Genomic DNA, 21,723 nt, shown 5'->3' on the forward strand with positions numbered 1-21,723 from the left:
TGCTCCTTGATGGTTTTGTTTCACCTGTTGACATAAACTTGGCTGAAATGAATGCTCTGTTAGTCATGAGTGAATTAGCTGCATGTGTGATAGCACCTTTCTGCTGTGTTCTTATTATTTTCAAAATTGTGTAATGGGATAAGTATGTTTTTTTAAGAATTAGATATCCCTTTTCTAAGGCTTTACATGTACATAATTCCTTTCTCCTACACACCTCTGAATAAACTTTATGGTTTTATTCAAAGATGGATTACACTTGCCACCATCACATATGTCAGAAAGCATGCTTGTTATTTTTGGAAGTGACCAAGTTGAATTAATTCAGTTCTGTGTGGACTGGCTGGATCTGCTTCTTAAATGTAAGAATCTGGGACTATGTTGAATTCTCATTTCGCTTCATTCTCTGTACTCCTATATTATCTCCCCAAATCAACAAGGATACTTTGTATTTGCTGCATACCATAGTTCAAATTGTGTAGCAACAAAAGCTGAAGGTGATGGACAAGTACACCTCAACTTGATCTACTCCACCCACCAAGATTTTCTTTACTAATCTGTTGTACTCTTCTTGAGGATAAGGACCACATTTTAAACCTTTTTGTGTTTCCCTTGGTTTCTAACACAGTGTCTTGCCTAATGCTGCATGGAGACTTTTGCTGATGAAATTACTCTCAATGACATCATCTAATCATGGGAATTATCTTGATTGTTGTCAGATCCTTTGTAAATAGAGCTTGGAACACTTAAATTAATTGGTATGTAAGCTTAAAGTACTAGTTCAAATATAGGAAAAGACCTTTTTAGAGGAAGGATTTAGTATTTTTCTTCCTAAATTTACCTTTGGTGATGGATTACTGGGTCTGGGACTATACACTTGTCAGGAATGTTCCATTGGTAAAGGAAACTCCCAGCAACATGGAAAAAAAAAAAAAATCAAGCTATCTTAAATTTGTAAGACTTACTTTGATTTTCATTAGCAATTTTTTAAGATAAAAAATGAGGATGATACATGACAAGAGAAAAAGACAGTTATATCAGAAACCTGCTCTCCCAACTCTGACAATTTATTGTTCTCTTAGTTGACTTCCATTCTGAATGTTATTTGAAACTGAACATTTTTGCCTTGGACACTATACATATCAGTCGGCATAAGTGTGTGTATATATATGTTTTTATATTTTCTGTATATCTTCTATATTTTTTATCATATTTACTTCATTTATATTTCTTTCTCTTTCGTTTGTACTTCCTTATATTTTCTTTACAATTTGCATTGATTTTTCAAAGTTTGCATCGTAATTTTTTAAGATGGTGAGCATAATTTTTTCTTGTAACAAAATTTTCCTGTTCATATGATTATTCTTCTTTTGTAAGATTAAAATAAAAAAATCTAAACACTTAGTCATTATGCAGAGAATGAAGTAATTTCCCATTAGATAATTTAAATAATAACACTCTTTCACTTAACCAGCATTCCTTTTCTTTCAAGGATTACAAAGGACATTCTTTACAACGCACAAGTACGTTGTTCTCAGAATTCTTATCAGCAGATTTTTTTTGGCTTCCTTTGTAACTCTCGTTGTGTGTGTAAGAAAAATGTTGCTGTGTAAAAGAACTCATTCCCATTTTTAGAGCCGGGATTCTTAGACTGTGTTGTGTATTATCATTTTTAATAGCCAGTCACTGACTTTGAATTTTTTGTTCATTGTCAGTGCTATGCTTCAATGTAAGCTAGCAGTATTCTGTGTCACTAGGATAGGGCCATTAGAATATGGTGTAATGATTGGGAAAATGTAGGCAGTAGGATGATTTTTATCCCAAACTAACCAAAAGCCCAACTGAAAGGGCCTTAAAAGATGAGGATTTGTATTAAGTCACATGACAAGAATTTCAGAGGAAGGGTCATCCGTGGTTGGTTAATAGCTCAACAGGGTCATTAGTGGCCCCAGCTTTTCTCATGTCTCCTGCTGTCCTCAGCCAGCTCCTCGCATGCTCAGCACATGGCTGCAGCAGCTCCAGCAGCCTCTCCTTAAGTGGTCTGCATCAACAGGCAGAAGAGGTCTTTTCCAGAATCTCCCATAGAGTTACCTTCTCTTCTCAGTTATTGCAGTCAGGTCACATGCTCTAAGCTAAACCCATCGCTGCACAGGAAATGGAATTGGTGTCATTGGGTTAGCCCATCAGTCCCCAAATGCGTCTGCAAATCAGAATCACCAGGGAATGTTTCAAAACTGCCAAAGCCCAGGCCATACCTCAGACCATGAAATCACAATCTCTGGGGGTAGGCATCAGCATTTTCTGAAGCTCTTCAGGTGATAACAATGTGTAGAAAGTGTGGAGCCAAGGCTTAGCCTGATCAACGGTCACTCTTTTGGCTGGGCTAGGGAGGGTCCTCCTCCAGGGTGCTTAACCAAGCAGAAGGCAACACCCAAATAGAATCAGGGTTCTGCCAGCAGTGATATAGGCTAGAGAAGAGGCTCAGGTAGGAAGCAGAGTCACCCAAGACACAGGCCTGGGATTACAAGTGCCTTATTTTTTTTTCCTGCTCTCTCTGATTATGTAACTGTCAGGTTCATGACTACGCCAGATGTCACGCCCAGGGTCAGGTTCTGATCCGTGCTGAGGTTTGAGGGAGTGGGTAGATGAGCAGAGAGAACACTCAGGGGATCGTAGGCAGGTGAAAGATGATTTTATTCAGCAGCAGCTCTCATCAACAGTTTTCTCACACTGTCCACCCTGTCTTGGCTGCTTAGTCCGGCAGCCCCCATACACAGCTGCGTAGCCGGCTTTCCCTTGCCTTCAGGGTCAGTGGCTTAACTCTTTCTCTCTTTGGCCACAAGCAAGCCGAATGTGTTCTGGCTCCCCTCTGTCCGTCTGCAAAGACGGACAGCTCTGACTCTGTCTTTCTCTGGGCACCTGCGTGCCCACCATGTCAAGCCATGTTGAGCTGAGCCTGTCAACAGGGTAATTATACCTTTTACAGATAATAGTGGCTTAGATCCAAGTGATGGCCATGTTATGGCTACATGGCTGTGATAACAAGTGGAGTTCTACACCTGTGCTGTAGACTCTCTGAGTCACTCTGGATGTTTACCTCGACATATCCTTTACCAAAGCACAGCCATTGCCTTACAATAACCTTGGTCATGTTTTCAAACAAATGTTTCTTCATTGTAAAGTGAAAATAACCATAGCAAATTTGCAGCATTGCTTAACAGCTAAATGGGAAAACAGTCTTTAAATTTCTTAGCACTTTGCCAGCCAGCAGAAAGTAGGCAGTTTGTGAACATAGGCAGCAGTGCAGGGGTGGTAGAGTATAATAGTAGTAGTAGAAAGAGTAGGAGTTGTTACTGATGCTGTTTTTGTCATTGTTATTATCATGACAATGCTTATGGTAGAGGATGGTGAACTAGATCAGAAGTTCTCACTTCTGTTTGCACATTAGAGGCACCTTGGGAGCTTTTAAAAAGCTAGTGCCTGGCCCTGCCCAAACTAGTTAAATCAGGCTGTCTGAGGGTGGGCCCTAGACAATGTTTTTAAAAAGATCCCTAGGTGGTTTAAATGTGCAGGCAGGGTTGAAGTCCACTGGACTAGAAATTAGGAGAATATTAGGGAAAAGTTTAGTTTCATCAGTTTTGTCTCACGATTCCAAATGGACTAGTTTGAGTCACCCCTGCAGCCCAGGAAAACAAGGCTTTTGAGCTAGTTTGGATGATTCTTTGCATGCTTTATGCCAGATAAGCTCTTTTATCACCTCTATGCAAGTGACAGGACTTTCTGGCTGCCCAGCCATTTCATTTATACGCACTATTCTGTGGGCCTCAGAGTGGATTAATTAAAAGGGACCAGGTGCCTCCTTGTTTCTATTTAAAGGCTGTTTGCAACACTTTAATATAAAAATTGTATCCTATTTACTGTGCTTGTTTTTAGTGTCCTATGTGTTGCTTGTGCAATTCATTTTCCTAATTTATAGAAGTGTGTTTTTCATTAGCTACAATGCAAAACCAATTACGGTTGTGTTATGTAGAAACCTGCTTTAAATATTCTCCTAGCCTCCTAAGAGTTATAATTTTTAGGTGCATTGTTTACTAGGCCATGGGTATGTTTTGTCATATGTTGAAAGATCACACTGGCTATAAAAATAAGACGGTGAATAAAAAGCCACAAAAGCTATAAACATCTGTAAAAGAAGTTTTCTAAGCAAGGCTGCTTGTTAGAGAGAAACTCAATGCATTTTGATTGTATGCAGCTGGTGGCACATGCACTTTGAGAAAGGGGCCCATTAAGAGGAACTGTTAGATATATGGCATGCCATACTGTGGGCTGTAGCTCTGTTCCCTCAGCTGTGTGTAATAGAAACCCATGGGGCCACACTTGCAAACCCTCCTCTAAATTTCACCCGCGATTCTCTTGCGAATTTGGTTTATAGAAGCGAGTAGTTATCTTTTGGTCTCAAAGCCCATCATACTAACGGAAGATTACTAATCTTACCTGACTCCTAGGAAAGTGGAGGACTCTGAAAATCACAGCATGGGTTTCACAGCCTCTGCCATGGTGAGGAGCACACGTCAGTCTGACCTCCGATCAGTGGTCAGGGCCACCACAGGTCCCTGTCAGCAGCTCTCTTTTATTCTTGGAGGATCTGTTGTGGGAATTGCCATATGAAGTACAGATGTTGGCCCAGTTATACACATACCCTGTCATATAAGAGTACAAGAAGCTCCTTACTCCAGACACATGTGAACAGCTTGGCTATGCTGGGGTTGGGGAGAGAAGGGCCAGGTTTTGGGAATCTACTGCTCACCAGTCTGCGTTTTTGTGGCTCACAGCGAGGCCAGTCCCTGGAGCGCTGGGTTGTCTCAAAGCAGGCATACAAGACACAGTTTCTGACTTCTGAGATGGTTTAATGTTTACACGATCCATCTTCCTGATATCAAAAATAGTTCCCCTAGATAAAGACAAAACCCCTGATGCAGAAGGATAATGGCGATATTTTTAAGTTTTAGAATAGCATGAAAGCAGCTTTTAAAAAAACAAATTTAACTTTTTAGGAGAAAAATTGTGAAATCTACAGAAGCAGAGAATAGGATAATGAATCCCCAAGTAGCCCCAGCCAAGTTCAACAAGTATTAATTTTTTTTCCATTTATAACTTCCTCACTACCCTAGCCATAAAACTTGAATTTTTATATGTAAAATTAAAATTATATCTAATTCAAGTTGTAAGTGTAATTATGACAGTAGGCATCTTTATATAAGTTCTATTGTAGAATTTGTTCATCTAGATTATGATAAAATTGAATTATGGGCATCTTAAGATCAAAGATATTTTCGTTCTAGCCAGTGCTTTTCAAAAGTGTGGCTCGCAGACCAGTGGCAGCCCACAAACTCTTTATTTCTGGCCTATGATAAATAAATAAACCGTGAGGAAGTGTTTAGAACTCTTACAGCATTTTGGCATTGCTGTGACATTCAAGTACGTGATAATTTTTCTAGTAATTCATTTTTAGTATATTTTATAAAAGTATCACTTTGCAACAGACTGGGAAAAAGTCTTTCATTACAGATGGTTTGAGAAGCACTGTCTATAGTATTTCTGTGGTTTGCCCCCCAGGGGACATTTGGCAATGTCGGGAGATATTTTGGGTTGTCACAACTGGGTGGAAGATGGAGTGGGGAAGGGTGTACTACTGACATCTAGTGGGTGCAGAGGACAGTCCTCACACCAAAGAATTATCTGGCCCTTTTGTTGAGATCCAGAAACCTTGCTCTGGACCACAGTGGGGAGTTTAAGTACTCTGTGCCTTGTCTAAGGAAAGTTTGGCAAATAGTTTCTTAGTACAGGCTAGAAAGTCAACAACTGACTGTCTGTGATCTTCCTCACAGTTGAGGCTCCGTATTCCACAGTGGAAATTAGTGAGACATTTTGCAGAAGAGAAAGTTTGAGGGTTAAGTGAACCTGCCCCACATCTTTTAAAAATATAACACAAGGCTTTTTTGTTTACAAGTTGTCAGTTTCATCTATGCCACAGTTTGTAATGTGTCTGACAGATCAGCCACTATGGTAGCAGCTGAGAAAATGGGAAACTAGGAATTTATACAATTTAGTTTATCTAGAAATTTCGTATTTAAGAAATTCACACCAAATCTGTGCCTCATGGATTTTTTTAAATGAAACACTATTTTGCTTTCAGCTGAACCTTTGTTTTTAACATTTTTGTTAAGGCAAATTTCTGTAAAATCAATGATATAAAATTAAAGGCATTAAAATGTTCCACTTTTGCAGAAAGGTCTAAGTGTAAATTGATGATGTGGTGTTCTCAAGGTCTCTCCTTAGTGAGAGCCCCTTATGAATTTTTTAGATTTTCTTTTAAATTTAGAAATAGGAAATAATTATCTGGTGAAGTATGTAATTTTTGTGAGTTTTAATAGAGTAAACATTAATGGCTATAAAATAATCTAATCTAGAAAAAGTAGCCAAACAAAATTAATTTGGAACAAAAGGTATGCATACCCTTTAAGTCCTAAAATGTCTTTCTGTGTGTGTGTGAGAGAGAGACAAAGACTGTCTTCCACATCTGATTCCTCTTTGATAAGCTTCTCTAAATTTTATATGAAATCCAGGTTGGTCACATGGAAATTATTTCATTAAGTGCGTACACTGTGGCTTTATTACAGCTTTGAGCAAGACAAATAGAGAAAAGGTGTATCCCTAGTGCGTTCACAGAAGATATAACCACAGAGGAGCTAGTGTTTCACTCGCAAGTTGAACCTTCTCCTAAGCAAACCCATGATTATATATGTTCAGAAGACCACAGGCTCTGACAGTCCTCATCATGCTCACTAGTCTTCCTGTTTTCTTTCATTGCCTACAAGTTTCCCTTTCTCAATTTCAGCAGAGTCAGGCTACCACTGTCATGAAAGAGAACATATTAAGCATCATTCTATGATTTTGTGACACCTTTACCTTGGCCTCTGACTATAAGAGAAAGAGCTCACTGGTTTTATTTTCCATTTTATTTGATTGTGGTCTAATGTAAACCACAGACAGCAACCACAAGAAATCTCTGGATTATGTACCTACTGTGTGTGGATCATCCGCCCGTGATCCATCCTGGGATGGAACCATCCAGGGATCCGAGGTTGACCCATCCTTATCCTTGGTAGCCTGTCTGATGGGATCATACCTGTAACCTCTTGGACAGGAATTCTTAGCTCAACTAAAAGAAAGCTTCTAATCAATTTCTATTTTTAAGGACTTCACGTTCAGAGTCCTCCTAAGTTATATAAAATTTAACTTTGTTTCTGTAGAACCCTCTCAGATGATGTTGAGATTTATTAATTCAGTTTATCTTATCAAAAAAAGTAACATTTGAAGATACTGTTCTTTTATATAGGTGGGCATTAACTACACAAAATACGACTTTTTATTACCTAGATTACAAGTTGCAGGGCATAGAGCTGTGTAAATCCTACCTTTTGAATGAATTCTGCCAAGTATTGTTTGATTAAAGCTAGACTGATGAGACTCATGATTAATTCTGCCTCTAATAGATTACACAGTTTAACTGACAAATACATTGCCTCCATTTACTAATGATTCCCAAGTTATGATGACAAAGGACAAGCTATTTGTCAGTTAAACTGTGTAATCATTCAGAAACAGAATTAATCAAGAACCTAATCATTCTTTCTCTACTGAAATTCAGCTAATGAGTTAAAGTGTATAATTTATACTATATATTCCACTCAGGAAGGCTCTAGAGGCAATGAAGGTTTTTTTTTTTTTTTTTTTTTTTTTCACAATGTTCAGAGAAAGGAGAAGAAACAGAAATCAGTGCCTCTCCAATCTTATTCCCTGTACCACTCAGCCTGTTCTTTCTGTGTTGACCATGTTCTGATTGGTATTTCTTTGGCATGGCTTATTAGGGGTAATGAAAAGAAATTAGTAAGGGAGGGGTATGTGAGAAAGAAAATGCATTTATTTTCTCCTATTTTGGTTTATTTGGTTCTCTTAACTTTAGAGGTGAGTGGCCTATGACCTCTTGGCTCTGCCTCTAGTATAAGAGCCATTTACTAGAGCAAGAATTCTCTAACACTTGCTTTGATGACATTCACTATAAATTGGAATCCTTTTCCATAGTAGGCATTAGAAGTTCCTTCAGGGAGCACTATAGACAGTCTGACTAGTATCTGCCATGAATTATATATCTTCTTGTGATATCTTCGGGAATAGTGCAGGCTCTGTGTAAGATCTGGGATGAAGAAGAGAGGCATTGGAAGGGCAAACACAGCTGCCTGTTAATATACTTAGTTATGACAGAGAGTCTTTCTTGCCAGACTAACATAGAAATATGATCGTGGGACCTTCATGTGCTTCTCTTAGGGCAAAACCCCAAGGACTCCCTGGCTTTAAATAGTTCTAGGTAGAGAAGAGGGAGTCCAGGCAGATTGAAAACTACTTAATCAAATGGATTCCTCTTCAAACTTCTTTAACTGGAAGAACCTTTCTAACACTATACATTTTATCCTTTACTTTTCTGCCAACATGCATATATAAATACATGGCTGTCGAACTTGTAGTATATTGTGAAGGAGAAAATAAGGAAAGGTAATATAATTTCAACGACATTTGTAAGTGAAGTGTATTAAATTAATCAGCAATAGCATGTATAAACATGTGAAAAGTATCAGTATGTGAGTGGATAACGTGTGTGTGTATGTGTGTGTGTGTAAGTAAATAAGACATTATTTATTCAGCTAAGGCAATGATTAATACATGCTTGCATTTTTAAACCTCTTGTGATAACTACAAAGCCCTCATCCCTCACCAGAATCTCAGAATACTAGCAGGGAACCAGTCTTTTAAGCATCTGTATGAGCAATGTCTAGGATACTCACCTAGATAGTGTCTCCTAAGAGGAAATTTGGGAAGGAGTAAAAGGGTTGTTCTTAATCTTTGGTGCTCAGGCCTTGATTTTCATTGCCTTTTCTTGATACCTCTTCTTGCTCTTAAGGTGGCATCTTGACAGTTAGTTCTGTCTTAGGATGTTCTCTGCAAAACCCTCACCTGTCATTGGCAGCTGCCATGGTGCCGTGCCCCTTATGTCTTCACAACTTCTGGTCTTACAAATACAGTGTAGGGATTAAGCTTTTTATTTCTTCTCATATACTTCATAATAATGTCTTTGTATGTTTTTTTAAAATAAAAGTTGATGTAGAATATTTGGATATAATAAAAGCCTTAATAAGAAATCCCAGCAACTTCAAACAAATTCTTATCCAAATACTTAAAACTACCTTTTCATTTTCAAGTTTTTGAAAAACTGTGGAATATTTGAAGAAATATTTGAAGTTGTGAAAAGAGATTATGTTTATTCAGACTAGAGGGGAAAGCACATTATAGTTTTTGGACTGCAAAGAAAATTGAACATTTTTCTTGATGACTGTGAAGACTCATTAAACATTTTTTTTACATCTTTAAAATTATACATGTAGTTACTTTCATTTCTGGCAACATGGTAGATACTCCATATCCTGGAAAAAAGGCCCTATAAGGAGCACTTATTAATGCTGGATAAAGCAAAGCAAACAGCAAACATCTGAACTTGTTAGAAAAGTAATGATAGCCCTCAGGATTCAATGAACAAAAATGGAGCTGAAGGTGAGTGATAAGTTCAAGTTGAGGATGCACCACCTGCAGGGTGTTTGCCAGTGTTGGTGATCTCAAGACTTGATTTTTTATGGTGTCGGGGAAAACGAGACAAACTGCATGTTCAGATTATAGGGTAAGATGGAATCCCATACCACTATTATTCTTGGACTCTAGAAATGCTATGCTCAAAATAAAATTGGAGACTAGACATAATCTGCCTTTGGTAAAGGTTGGTACTTGAGACATTTAACTGTTTTGGAGTAACTGCTGGCTAGGGAAAGCTTTCTTCTTAAAGTTTATAACCGCAATCCTTCCCTCAAGTGTGGAGTTCAGACTTACAATATCTGCCTCACCAGAAAACCCTAAGGCAATAAATCAACTTAAAACAGTCTTTGATTGATAGCATCCCAGAGTGCCTAGCAGAAGCAAACACAAATGCTGTCTGGAGGGACTTACCCTCAACCTAGGGGTCACAGGATTTTAGCAGATCAAGACCACCAAACGTGTGCTCACGATTTCAAATCCCAGACACCCAAGGAAACAAAAGCCACAAGCAGGAGACAGGAGAAACCACAAAAAGCAGAACTAGACTTCCAAACATCTTAAGATAATGCTTTATCAGATAAAGTAAATTATATAAATGCCTAGAATATTTTCAAATAGGCATAAACAACATGCGTTGCTTATGAGAAAAATGAGATTGTATCAAAAATGGAATTGGGAAATAAGCAAATAAAACTTTTAAAAGTTAAAAATAATGGTAACAGAAATTAAAAGCCCTAGGGTCCCATTAAACAGCAAGCTGAAAAGAGAATTGATCAACTGATTTTTAAAATCAATTGACTTTAAGAAATTAGAGTACAACACAAAGAGATGGGAATGTTAAAGAGATATTAAGAAATATAAAGAGTAAATTGAGTCTATTATATATCTCATTGGATTTGTAGACTTTCATTCAACAACAAATGAGAAAAGTAGTCATATTCAGTCAAAAACAATTTGCCACCAACAGATCCTTGGAAAATCAGATACATAAAAAAGCCTGAAAAGTAAAGAAATTGTTAAACATGTGGAAAGCTAAATCACGTTGATTATATAAAATAATAATCATTTCATATTAGGCATTGCAATGGACTGAATATTTGCATTCTCCCCAAATTCTTACGTGAAATCCTAACCATCATTGTGATGGTATTAGAGAGTGGGACCTTTGGGAGCTGATAGGGTCATGAGGGTATAGCTGTCATGAATGGGATTAGTGCCCTTATAAGGAGCTGAAGAGACCAGAGTACTTTCCTTCCGCCATGTGAGGACAGGGAATTTGCAACCCAGAAAAGGGCCCTCACGTGAACCTGACTACGCTGACACCCTGACCTTAGACTTCTAGCCTCTAGAATGGTGAGAAATAAATGTCTGTTGTTTATAGCGACCCAGTCTATGGTATTTTGTTATGGCAGCTCAAAGTGACTAAGACAAGCATTAAAAATCAAGATATAAATAAGATACTGCTACATACTAACGTGTAAGAGGATCATTCTACAGTACCTATATTATTCAGTAGGAGACAAAACCTATGGATAAACTTTAGTTTTAAACATACAAAGTAAAATATTTTGAGGATAACCATTAAAAGGATAGAAATAGAGATAATAACTTTTAAAGTAGTACCGGGGAAAGGATCAATCTAAAACATGTAATAAAATATATGGGAAAAACTTGTAAAACAAATAGGATGATAGTAGTGCACAAAATAAATGTTGGAAATATAGTCAAGTATATCAGTAATCACAAATTTGTAAAGAGGCAAAACTTGCCATCTTAGACAGAAGTAATCTTTGGATCACAAAAAAGTTTGGGTTAAAAAAATCTAGTCATATGCTGTTTATACAAGTCACTCCCCATACGTAAGGATATAGGTTGTTTGAAAGCAAAAAGATGACTATAGCAGGCAAATACCAATTTTAAAAAGCTTTGATAGCTATATTGCAGTCACATTAATTTCAAGGTAAAAAAGAATTATTACAGCTAGAGAAGGTCATGTCAAAATGATAAAAGGTTCTATTTTCCAATAACATAATAGTTTAAAATTTGTATATACTTACATACCTAATGAAAGTCTCAAAACATCTAAAATAAAGTGATAGAATCACAAGGATACAGTGAATATTGGAGTATAAAATGGTTTATTAACTTTGCAGAGCTATTTGTTTATTCGTAGAAAAGTTGAAGATTCAGTCCCACATCTAGGTACACATCCTTTACAGAGTTGCTTTCACCTATATTCGAGTGTACAAGATTTTTCAGAGCAACATTATTTATAAGAGTGAACAACTGGGAATAACTTAGCTATCCATCATTGGAGAATGTATATAAATAAATTGTGGTATACAGCTATTTAATTAATATGGCCCAACATTGAAAATTAGTAAATATGAGCTACATGTGTTTACAAAAGTGAAAGTAAGGACTAGAACCCTGTGAGGATAATGTTGAACAATGATAAAGTACATCTCAACAGAACACACACAAAAAGTGGATACAGTATGATAGTATTTACATACTTTCAAATGGCAAAATAATCCTCTATCTTAAGGTTCCATCCATACATAGGTAGTAACAATATAGAGAAAGGCAAGGGAATGGTACTTAACATATCTGAGGGAGCTGTCGTCCCTGGGGAGATGGGAGAGTGCTGCAGGTGGTGGGGGAGGAGGCAATTGAGAGCGGCACCTGTATTGAGAAGGTTGGATTTCTTAGGCTAGTTGGTGGGCACATGTATGTCTCTCTGGTTATTTAATACTGTTTTTTATAGGTCTGCAAAAAAAGTTATGGATTTTTTTGATACTAGAGAGAAAATATAAATACAACTTGTTAACAAGAAACATGCATACACTATCTCAATTCAAAAATGTTTTTGTTTTCTTTTTGAGAGGGAGTTTTGCTCTTGTCACCCAGGCTGGAGTGCAATGGAGTGATCTTGGCTCACTGCAACCTCCGCCTCCTGGGTTCAAGTAATTCTCCTGCCTCAGCCTCCCGAGTGGCTGGAATTACAGGTGCCTGCCACCATGCCCAGCTAACTTTTGTATTTTTAGTAGAGACGGGGTTTCACCATGTTGGCCAGGCTGGTCTCAAACGGCTGACCTCAGATAATTCGTCCGCCTCGGCCTCCCAAAGTGCTAGGATTACAGACATGAGCCACCATGCCCAGCCCAAGAATGTTTATAGCAATATTTTTGAAGATATATTTGATAAAAAAATCTCACTGCAAATTTACCTAAATTTGAATGAAACTTTTTAATGATGCACTAAGGAGTAACTTGCAAGCTGTTGGAATGGAATAATATTAATTACTTTCACGATTAATCCAGGCTAAAAAGATGGTGATATGACTAACTTGCTGGTACCAAAGAAGGCTAAGGAATTCGAAATTATTTTTTCTGTTCATTTTGAGATACTTCTTTGCCTTAAGTTTTCTTTATTGTTTTTATAATAAAAATGCCTCATTTAAAAATGTAATTTAGATTTTATAAAAGAACATCCTCCTGGAAAAAGATGAGGTAATAGAAATGAAAATACAGGCACGGTGGCTCACACCTATAATCTCAGCACTTTGGGAGGCCAAAGCAGGTGGATAATTTGAGGCCACGAGTTTGAGACCAGCCTGATCAACATGGTAAAACCCCATCTCTACTAAAAATACAAAAAAAAAAAAAAAAAAAAATAGCTGGGTATGGCAGCAGGTGCCTGTTTTCCCAGCTACTCAGGAGGCTGAGGCAGGAGAATCACTTGAACTAGGGAGGCAGAGGTTGCAGTGAGCCAAGATCGTGCCACTGCACTCCAGCCTGGGTGACAGAGGGAGACTCCATCGCAACAACAAAAAGAAAATACATAAATCACAGTTGATTTATTTTTAAACTTATCCCCCAAAATCTGTAGAAAATTTAGTTCTAAAGTTTTTATTTCCAGGAATTCCTCTTAGAAAGTAAACAATTTGTACCCTCTAGATCAAGGATTCTCAAACTTTCTTCATTCATGATGCCCTGAGTATCTCAGTAGATTTTTATGGTACCCATAAACCAAAAGAAATGACCTAGAAGTGTAAGTAGTTACATCACAGCAACCATCCAGCGTCCAGCATTGCAAAAACAGGACATCATTGGAGGAAATGTAGCACAATCTAGTGTTGAAACTGAACTGCCTTGAGCTAATCATTTTCAGTGTCTGACAGATGTGGGTTATTCCTATTTCCCCTGAAAATATAAAATTGCTCATAGCACCTGTATTAGTTTGTTCTCACACCACTATGAAGAAATACCTGAGACTGGGTAATTTATAGAGGAAAGAGGTTTAATTGACACCACAGTTCTGCATGGCTGGGGAGGGCTCAGGAAACTTACAGTCATGGTGGAAGGGGGAAGCTCACTCATCCTTCTTCACATAGTGGCAGGACAGAAAAGCATGGAGCAAAGTGGGAAAAGCCCTTTATAAAACCATCAGATCTTGTGAGAATTCACTCACTCTCATGAGAACAGCATGGGGGTAACCACCCCTATGATTCAAGTACCTCCCATCAGGTCCTTCCCATGACATATGGGGATTATGGAAACTACAATTCAAGATGAAATTTGGGTGGGGCACAGCCAAACCATATCAGCATACCTGTAATTTGCTGCAGTATTCTGTAGATCCCATAGCACACACCTGAATATGGAGGGCTCTGCCTTCATTCATTCACTGGCAATTTTGGTGGTCTCTTTTTGTTGACTGCAGGAGAAGCCATACAAGTGCTCAGAGTGCAGCAAGGCCTTCAGCCAGAAGCGAGGCCTGGATGAGCACAAGAGGACGCACACTGGGGAAAAGCCTTTTCAGTGTGATGTGAGTTTGGATTTTTTTTTCCCCCATAGTGTCTTCCAATAACAGGAAGTAGGTGTGTGTGTGTGTGTGTGTGTGCATGTGTGTGTGTGTGTGTTGCATTGCTGGTATGTGCCTATGCCTATTAATGTCTTATGCTATTTATAGCTTTTTCTTGCATAATACATGTAACTGCATTGTAATCATTTTATTCATCTTGGTTTACTGGCAGTAAATAAATTCTGATTTTCTTTTAGACATGCTTGTACCCTATTTTAATACCATTGAGTTGTTCTTCCAAGGTGTAAATGCATGATGATTTGAGGCAGCTTTCGTGTGTCTTGCCAAATCTTTACTGATTAATGACAGTTAAACCAGAGATTTGACTGGTCATACATATTATTTACTTGGTTAAAGCCAAACATGTACAAAATTCCAAAATGCATATAGGTTCCTTTGTGTTAAATAATGCTGTTACTAAGTGTCTAGGTTTTCTGCTTATGACATTTGAATTGAAATGGAATTATTTGACATAGCATACATTATTTCTGAAAGAAAAAATACTACTGTTGACAGTAAAATTAATCTGAATATTGATCAATTTAGGGGAAAAAAACACTGTTATTTTGTGTGGGATTGGCAGTTGACAGAGAATTGACACAGATGTTAGGGAATCAATGTAAGAAAAAACATTAAAGCTGTGCTGTGTGATATGGCACAGTGCAGAATTCTGCTTAAATATTGAGGGAAATTCCAGAACTTAGATCCATCATCATGTCCCAATGGATACAGCATAGGGTAAGCAGTCCATATGAAAGGAAACTCACAAACACAAGATGTTTTCCTTGTCCTTTCATGAAACTTCAGTGGTAAGGTTAAGGCAACAATGTACTCCCAGTGGGCATACTCATAAAAATACCTTTATTAACAGTGCACTTTTTTTAAGGAAAGAAACAGTTGTAGAGAAAGAAATGCACACATATAAAGCCCTACACTGAACAGAGCTACAGCCCTAGTTCAGTGATTTCAATTAGTTTAAGTCATTGCTGCTTTTATTGGAAGCATTTTCATAAAGGCAAAACCTATTTAGATGGTTTAATTGTAGCATGGCACAAATAACTGATATACGGCCCAGAAATTAAATACTAACTGCATATGGACATCTTTCTACCATCACATTTAACCCATCCTTTTATCTATGCTGAATGCTTTTGTTGAATATTTCCTTAGGTGAATTGAACCATCATGTTATGTTTTTTAAAACTATGATGTTACAAGCTAACTTTTTTCTATCTGCTTCCATCCCATTTATTTCTATGATGTGTTTAAAATTCTGAAATCTTCATTTGCAGCCCATACTAATCTGCTGAGTAGAGATCCATATTTCTAAGTGCCTCCTAAACATTTCTGAAATGCGGACTGCTCAGTATAGAACTGCTTGTCTTTGTTCCAAAATCTTGTCCTCTTAACCTACTCATTGTGGATAGAAGTCAACCTTTCCGACCCCACTCCAATCTCTCTCCCTCTTAAAGAGCTCTCAGATTCATTAATTCCTCTTAGTTTTCATTTCTACTTGTAACTCATAGCTCAGACCTTCACTGTTTCATCATATAGTCTCCAGTGTGTGTGTTCTCCACCCTGTCACCCTACCAAGCTGCTGAATTTTTTTAAATTGAGGTGAAATTCACATGATATAAAATTAATCATTTTAATGTGAACAGTTCAGTGACGTTTAGTATATTGACTATGTTGTACAAGCACCACCTCTGTAACTCCAAAATATTTTCATTGCCACAAAATGAAACTCCATACCCAATAAACATTTACACCTCACTCCCCTCATCCCTTAACAGCTACCAATCCGCTTTCATTTCTGTAGACTTACCTATTCTAGGTATTTCATATAAATGAAATACACAATATGTAACCTTTTGTGACTGGCTTCTCTTATTGAGCATAATGTTCTCAAGGTTTATCCACATTGTCTCATGTATTAGTAGGTCATTCCTTTTTATGGCTGAATGATATTCCATTATATTTTTATATCACAATTTGTTTATCCATTCATCTGTTGTTGGACACTTCTTTCTACCTTATGACTATTGTGAATAGTGCTGTGATGAACATGGGCATACAAGTATTTGAGTACCTGTTTTCAATTATTTGGGGTATATACCTAGGATTGAATTGCTGAGGCATATGGTAATTCTGTTTAACTTTTTCGGGAACTGACATATTGTTTTCCTCAGGAGCGACACCATTTTACATTTCTATCAGCTATGCACAAGGATTCCAGTTTCTCCCCATTCTTGCCAACACTTTTTTTTTATTTAATTATCCATCTTGGTGGGTGTGAAGTATCTGACCATGGTTTTGATTTACATTCCCCAAAGAACTAATGGTGGTGAGCATCTTTCCATATGCTTCCTGACCATTTCTATATCTTCTCTGGAGAAATGTTTCTTCAAGTCCTTTGCCCGTTTTAAAATAGTATTGTCTTTTTGTTGTTGAGGTTTAAAAGGTTTTAAATTTTGGATATTGGGCTCTTATCAGATATATGATGTGCAAATATTTTTTTCATTCTATAGGTTTTCTTTTCACTTTGTTGAAAATATCTTGAAATGCATAAGGCCTTTTAATGTTGATGAAGTGCCCTTTATGCATTTTTTCTCTATTTGATCATGTTTTTGGTGTTATATCTAAGAATTCATTGCCAAATCCTAGGTCATGGGATTTGTCCTTCTGTTTTGTTTTTTTGTTTTGTTTTGTTTTTGTTTTTGTTTTTCTCTAAGAGTCTTATAGTTTTAGCTCTTATATATGGTATAAGGAAAGGGTCTATTCTTTGCATTCTTTTTCAGTCTTTCCCTGTTGAATATAGTGGGTTTTTCATAAATGCCCTTTATTTTGTTGAGAAATTTCCCTTTTTGCCTAGATTTCTGAGGGATTTTTTTTAATCAAGAGAGGATGCTGGAGTTTTTCAGATGCCTTTTCTGCATCAATTGAGATTACTATGTTTTTTTTTCCCTTTGTTCTGTTGGTATGATGTATTACTTTGTTTGATTTTCTTATTTGAACCACTGTTGCAGTCCTGAGATAAATCCCCATTGGTCATGGTTTAGAACCCTTTTAATATGCTCTGAGATTCAGTTAGTATTTTGCTTGCTTGTTTTTTTGTTTTAGGATTTTTGCATCTGGATTTATAAGAGATTTTGGCCTGTAGTTTTCTTTCTCATAACATATTTGTCTGACTTTGTTATTAAGGTAATGCTAGCCTTACAGAATGAGTTGGGGAATATTTCCTCCTCTTCTGTCTTTTTGAAAGACGTACAGAATTGGTATTAATTCTTCTTTAAATGTTTGGTAGAATTTATCAGTGAAGCCACCTGATCCTGGGCTTTTACTTGTTGGTAGGCTTTTTATTTGATTCAACCTCTTTATTGGTCTTTTTAATTTTTCTTTTTCTTCATGGGTCAGTTTTGGTAATTGCTATGTGTTTCTAGAAATCTGTTCATTTAATCATGGTTACCCAGTTTGTTGGCAAATTGGGTAACCATGATAAAACGGATATATATATATATATAAAATCAGTTTTTTAGTTTTGCTCAAATGACACGTTACTCATCAATACTACTTTAACCTCTTAGGCACAGTTATTCCAGGCTGTGCAAATGGCCCACCATGCCTATAGCGATAACTTTGAAATCTTTCTTTCTCCTGCCCAAGTCTCTCTTCTGAACCCTAGGCAGAAATTTTCAACTGCCTATAGGACATCTCTCTTGTACTCCAAACTGAAATCATGATCTCCCAGATTTCTTAATCTCTCAACATGATCCTTTCAATTTCCCATATCTCTGAGGACTGTACCATCCCCAAATAACCCAATCACATATCTGAGCCTCATGTTGGACACCTCTTTTCCCCTAAGCCATGAATGATAGCCACTATTCTAGTTAAGGTCCTATTATGGGAAAGACACAGAGATCCACGGTTTGCATATATTCTCTCTGATCTCCACTAAAACTCAGGAATATATAGGTGTTATTTGCATATATATGAAGCAGTCGAGGTTCACTGAGGTTGAGTGACTTGCCTGCAGTTCACAGCAAGTCAAGATTCTAGAGTTTAAGGTTGCAGTGAGCCAAGATCATGACACTGCACTCCACCTTGGGCGAGGGAACAAGACTCTGTCTCCAAAAAGAAAAAAAAAAAAAGATTCTAGGGTCAAAACCCAGATCTTTCTGAGCAGTTTACCATGCAGCTTTCACTCACACCCTGTAATTCCTGCCTTTGCGTCTGTTTTTCAAACATACCACCATCTCTAAAGTCTCATTGTCACCTTCATTTCTCTAATTCTCTCACATCCTACATCTAATCCAGTAGCATATCCAATTGGTTCTACATTAAAATAAGTTCAGAGTCTGAACATTTCTCATAACTCCACAGCTTTATCTCAGTCTCCTGGAATATTGCAATATCTTTTTAACTGCTCTCTGTCCTTCTGTCTTTGCTCCCAACAGTCTCTCCTAAACTTGCCATGCAGAGTAATCTTTGTAGAACCTGAGTCAGATTATATATTTGTAAAATGAATACAGTATTCATTTGCTCAAACCTTCCCATGACTGTGTGGCTCATTTAGAGTGAAAACCAGTTTCATCATGGTCTGAAAAACCTCAGGTGACCTGCAGCCCTCACCCTCCCACTCTGCTCTCTTTGACTCCATCAGCACCCTCCACCTCACTCTGGTCACATGGCCTCTTTAGTCTTCTTTGGACACATTGAACCTACCCTGCATCTACATCTTGGCCTTTTCATCTGCTGTTGCCTCTGCCTAGAACACCTTTCTCCAGGTTTCTTCATGGCCTGCTCATGTGCTTCCTGCAGATCTCTGCTCAAATTACTTTCTCTCTTATCTCCATTACTTCCTTAGCTCTCATTCTATATTATTTGTCTTCATGGCACTTATATGCACCAAAAATTTGTTTGTTTAATTATTTATCATTTATTATAAGCTCCATGACAACAAGGTTTTTTCTGTATTATTTATTGTTGGATCCTCAAGCCTAGAACAGTGCCTGGCATGTGAGAAGCATTCAATATTTTGAATGGATAAATAAATGAATTGATAACTACTGCTTTTGTTCATGTTTAAATCATTTCTGGTCTGGAGTGGAACAATAGTACTGACCTCCTTGGCTCCAGTTTCATACTCTCTTGCTTGCTAACTGAATTATATTTTAGTTTCAGTCTCTATTTAGAATCCTTTAGTGAATTCCCACCACTTACAAAATATACGTCCACTTTCTTGAAATGATGACCACGATTTCCAGGATTTGTTTCCAGCTTTCAACTCTAAATTGTTTTCAATTTATTTCTCTAGTGACATCTAATCTTTAGCTTTTGTGAATTCTTTTCACTTCCCCAGCTGAGCCGTGTTCTTTGCGCTCACAGTACCTGTGCCTAACTTCTTCCCCCTCCCTGTCATATCATTCCCCCCCTTAGGACATGATAAACCGCCATGCATCCTTCCAGATCCAGGCCTTCTGCCAATTTTTCCTTAAAGCCTGCCTTCTTTGCTCCAAGCCATGGACTGCACGCTCCTCTGTTCCTCTCTTTGTACTATGCTCGTGACTTTACAAATGTTTCTACTTAGAACGTGGACTCCACAAGGGCTAGACAGTGTGTTGTCATTTTGTTCCCAGCAGAAGTGGTAGGCACATTGTATTTGATAAGTATGTGTTAACTGAAGATATTTATCTAGAATTTAGGTGCTTTCTGTTAAATATCTTATTTCACTTTATTTTAAAACAAAATCAGTTTACCTCCAGTCTAGAGTAAGAATAAATATTTTCCTAATGCACTCCTAAGTTGGAGTAGGGTGAAAGTCTGGATACAAAACACAGGTGGAAAGAAAAGGAAGCATCCGTGTTGTTGTACTATTTGAACTCGTTTTTGCTCTCCCCTGTTTGTAAAATGAATGTTCTTGAATTTGGCTGATTTATACAGAGCATCATTTGGAGTCTTTTACTGACTGCATTCAGGTTCATGAAAACAGCTTTTAATGTGTGGGTAGTCAGTTTTACAACTGTGACATCAGGTACTCTCTCCTGACATTTAATCCTGTACTCTGGCTCTCATTCAGCAAGCTGTTGGATTGTTCCCATCTCATCCCTAGGGTGGAGCTTCTAGGACTTCCTTAATTCAGAAGCATTATCAATGATTTCAGCATCTTGCTCAACTTCCTTTCCATTTTTTCCAGCTTGCCATTGCTCTCATTTTCCCATGGTAACTGTGTAAATGGACTTGCACTTTGTATCCCTCCCACCGCAGTGGCAGGCTGAACTGTCTGAGAACCTTTCTTACATTTTCACAGTGGTTTTTTATATATTTTTTAATGGTGTCAGCCAGGCAAATGGAAAAAGTAGGGTGAGATCACATATCTCTGTCTGAAATGAGATATTTTAGTAATAGTTGGCCCTTGGGAGGGAGGATAGACTCTGAACCCAGACTGTCTGGGTTTAAATTCTGGAAACACTGCCTAGTTCTTTGAACCTGGGAAACCTAGTTAACCTTTTGTGTTTTCATTTTCTTCTGTAAAATGGGTTTAATAGTAATACTATTATCTACTTAAAAGTGTGACTGTGAGGATTGAGCAAGTTAATATTTAGAAATTGCTAACAGTGACTCCTGGCACATGGTGAAAGTTGTAAGATAGTTAAGCCTAGGCCCTGTGCTGGACACTGGGATGAAATAGTAGAAGATGCCATGTCCCGCCCTCATAGAACTCACATTCTTGTAGAGTATAGCATTAAACAAATACATGAGACCAGGCATGGTGACTCATGCCTGTAATCCCAGCACTTTGGGAGGCCGAGGCAGGAGGATTTCTTAAGCCCAGGAGCTCAAGACCAGTCTGGGCAACATAGCAAGACTCCATGTTTACAAAATACAAAAACAAAAAATTAGCTGGGCATGGCAGCACACGCTTGTAGTCTCAGCTACTCAGAAGGCTGAGGTGGGAGGATTGCTTGAGCCTAGGAAGTCAAGGCTGCAGTGAGCTATGATCAGACCACTGCACTCCAGCCTGGGTGACAGAGAGACACCGTGTCTCCAGAGAAAAACAAAAACAAAACAAAATACATGAATAAACATGTAATTACAATTCATGATAAAAACTGGGAAAAAGAAGGAAGAAAAAAAGCCAGGAGGCTGTAAGTAACC

General features: G+C 37.7%; 1 protein-coding gene across 3 annotated transcripts in view; it reads left to right on the forward strand.

Moving 5' to 3' along the window:
- The window catches only part of PRDM5 (PR/SET domain 5), a 224,831-nt gene that overhangs the window by 192,784 nt on the left and 10,324 nt on the right, over positions 1–21,723 (forward strand). For 2 of the 3 annotated variants that reach the window (XM_055274694.2, XM_055274695.2), the window contains one exon: positions 14,425–14,529. The exons of the other annotated variant lie outside the window; for it this stretch is intronic. In XM_055274694.2, coding sequence (XP_055130669.1) covers positions 14,425–14,529 — 105 coding nt within the window. The remainder of the gene's footprint in view (positions 1–14,424; positions 14,530–21,723) is intronic. 3 annotated transcript variants of the gene reach the window in all.

The sequence above is a fragment of the Symphalangus syndactylus genome, chromosome 4, assembly GCF_028878055.3.
Source record: "Symphalangus syndactylus isolate Jambi chromosome 4, NHGRI_mSymSyn1-v2.1_pri, whole genome shotgun sequence".
NCBI classification, from domain to species: domain Eukaryota; kingdom Metazoa; phylum Chordata; class Mammalia; order Primates; family Hylobatidae; genus Symphalangus; species Symphalangus syndactylus.